General features: G+C 49.7%; 1 protein-coding gene across 2 annotated transcripts in view; it reads right to left on the bottom strand.

Moving 5' to 3' along the window:
- The window catches only part of PIK3IP1 (phosphoinositide-3-kinase interacting protein 1), a 15,851-nt gene that overhangs the window by 10,908 nt on the left and 3,377 nt on the right, over positions 1–1,566 (bottom strand). The window contains exons 4-5 of one of the 2 annotated variants that reach the window (XM_011938325.1): positions 1,066–1,266; positions 886–964 (exon numbers count right to left, since the gene is read on the bottom strand). In XM_011938325.1, the coding sequence (XP_011793715.1) occupies positions 886–964; positions 1,066–1,266 (280 nt within the window). The remainder of the gene's footprint in view (positions 1–885; positions 965–1,065; positions 1,267–1,566) is intronic. The other variant, XM_011938326.1, reaches the window with a different exon arrangement.

Raw genomic sequence — 1,566 nt, 5'->3', positions numbered from 1 at the left:
AGGAAGGAAATAAATGCAGGCTACTGTGTCACTTTCCTCACAGGAATATTTCTCAGACCGTAGAGGAGAATATTACAGACACCCAGGGCTAGAAGTCAAATCCCCTGATTTTGCCCAAGAATAGCAACTAATTTTCCAGAATCAGCCAATGATGTAAAGATGAATGCCAGTCTGGCTTACCATCATGCACCAGTCACTGATGGGCATCTCGTGGGACCTTTCAAATAAGCATTCTTCTCCTGCTGCCCCAGCCACAGGTCATGTCCTTGAGTTTCATAGGTCGCCTCTTTGGCTTTCTCACATGTGGTGAAGAGTGGCAAACAGACTTTCTGTTCTCCATCTTACTTTTTTCTTCCCTAGCAGAGGAGATCCCACTGCTTATAGCTCAGGAAATTTAAGCCCCAACTGCAAAAACAGTGGCTGGAAACCTTTTCTAGTAGCAGAATCTTATAACTCACAGAAAGAATTCGGTCTTAAGGTCCCTGCAATCAGTGTCCAGCCTGATTTCTGCAGTGCCACTCACTTCAATGCCAGGCATGTTGGATCAGACAGCAGGGAATTTTCTATCAAAACAGCTGGGTCTGAATCCAGGTTCTGCCACTCCCAGGCAGTGTGACTTTGAGCAAGTCTCTGACAGAGGCTTCTTCGTTTGTAAAATGGGGAACAAGAAGATACCTCACAAGGCTTTTAAGTGAGGTGTAAAGGTACCAAAGGAAAGGGTTTGTCCAAGGTCAGCGGATAAAGACTAGGACCAAGTCTCTACATCTTGAGCTGATTTTCAACATCTTGCTTCCTTTTGGGAAAGAAAGCCACAAAGTTTGATTTGACTTTGTGTACCTTCCTCCCCTCCTCCTCTCAAGAGGGCCCAGAAGAGAAGCTACTGACCTCTTGTAGGAGTAGCCCAAGATGATGCCAGCTCCGATAGCAATGATGATCACCATCATGGTAATGCCCAGCACGTAGCCTGCCAAGAACAGGACACAAGGTCCCATTAGCCACACCCCAATCAGCAAATTACATCTCTTGATGAATCCCAACAAGGGCAGGGGTGGGGGACCGTCATACCCAGAGTTCCCAGGTCCTTTTTCTCCTTGGAGTTCATCCGCACCCGCTGGCTGATCCCAATCACTGGCTGCACAGCGGCCGCCTCACTCCGTGCGGGCAGGGTGTTGGCAGGAGCGAACACCCGCATCTCATCTACACCTGGCCCTTCAGACGCTTCCTCGATTTCTGTCGTGGAGGTTGGCAGGGCCTGAGAGATGGTCTCTGGAGATGAGGTGGGAAACAGCTCTCATCAGGGACTGCCCTGAGTGAACTCCACAGCTGAACCTGGTCCGAGTGTTAGGGGAGATGTAGGTGGGTCACTTAAGAACGTCCCCCCACACATAACCCAAAGTGAAACTCTGCCCCAGAAGCAAGATCAGGCCTGAGAGGACTGAACCATCTCGGGAACAAGGCAAATGAAAGGGGAAGGCCGTAGGGAAGGGCCTCTCTCCTGCATCCCACGTCTTTATCTGTACAAATCCTTGCTATTTCTCAAGGCCCCTCTTGGTTGCCGTCTTCTGC

This window comes from Colobus angolensis, unplaced genomic scaffold, assembly GCF_000951035.1.
Source record: "Colobus angolensis palliatus isolate OR3802 unplaced genomic scaffold, Cang.pa_1.0 Scaffold171, whole genome shotgun sequence".
In the NCBI taxonomy this organism is placed as follows: Eukaryota; Metazoa; Chordata; class Mammalia; order Primates; family Cercopithecidae; genus Colobus; species Colobus angolensis.
The sequence above is the reverse complement of the archived record's forward strand: the minus strand, read 5'-3'. Positions and strand labels throughout refer to the sequence as shown.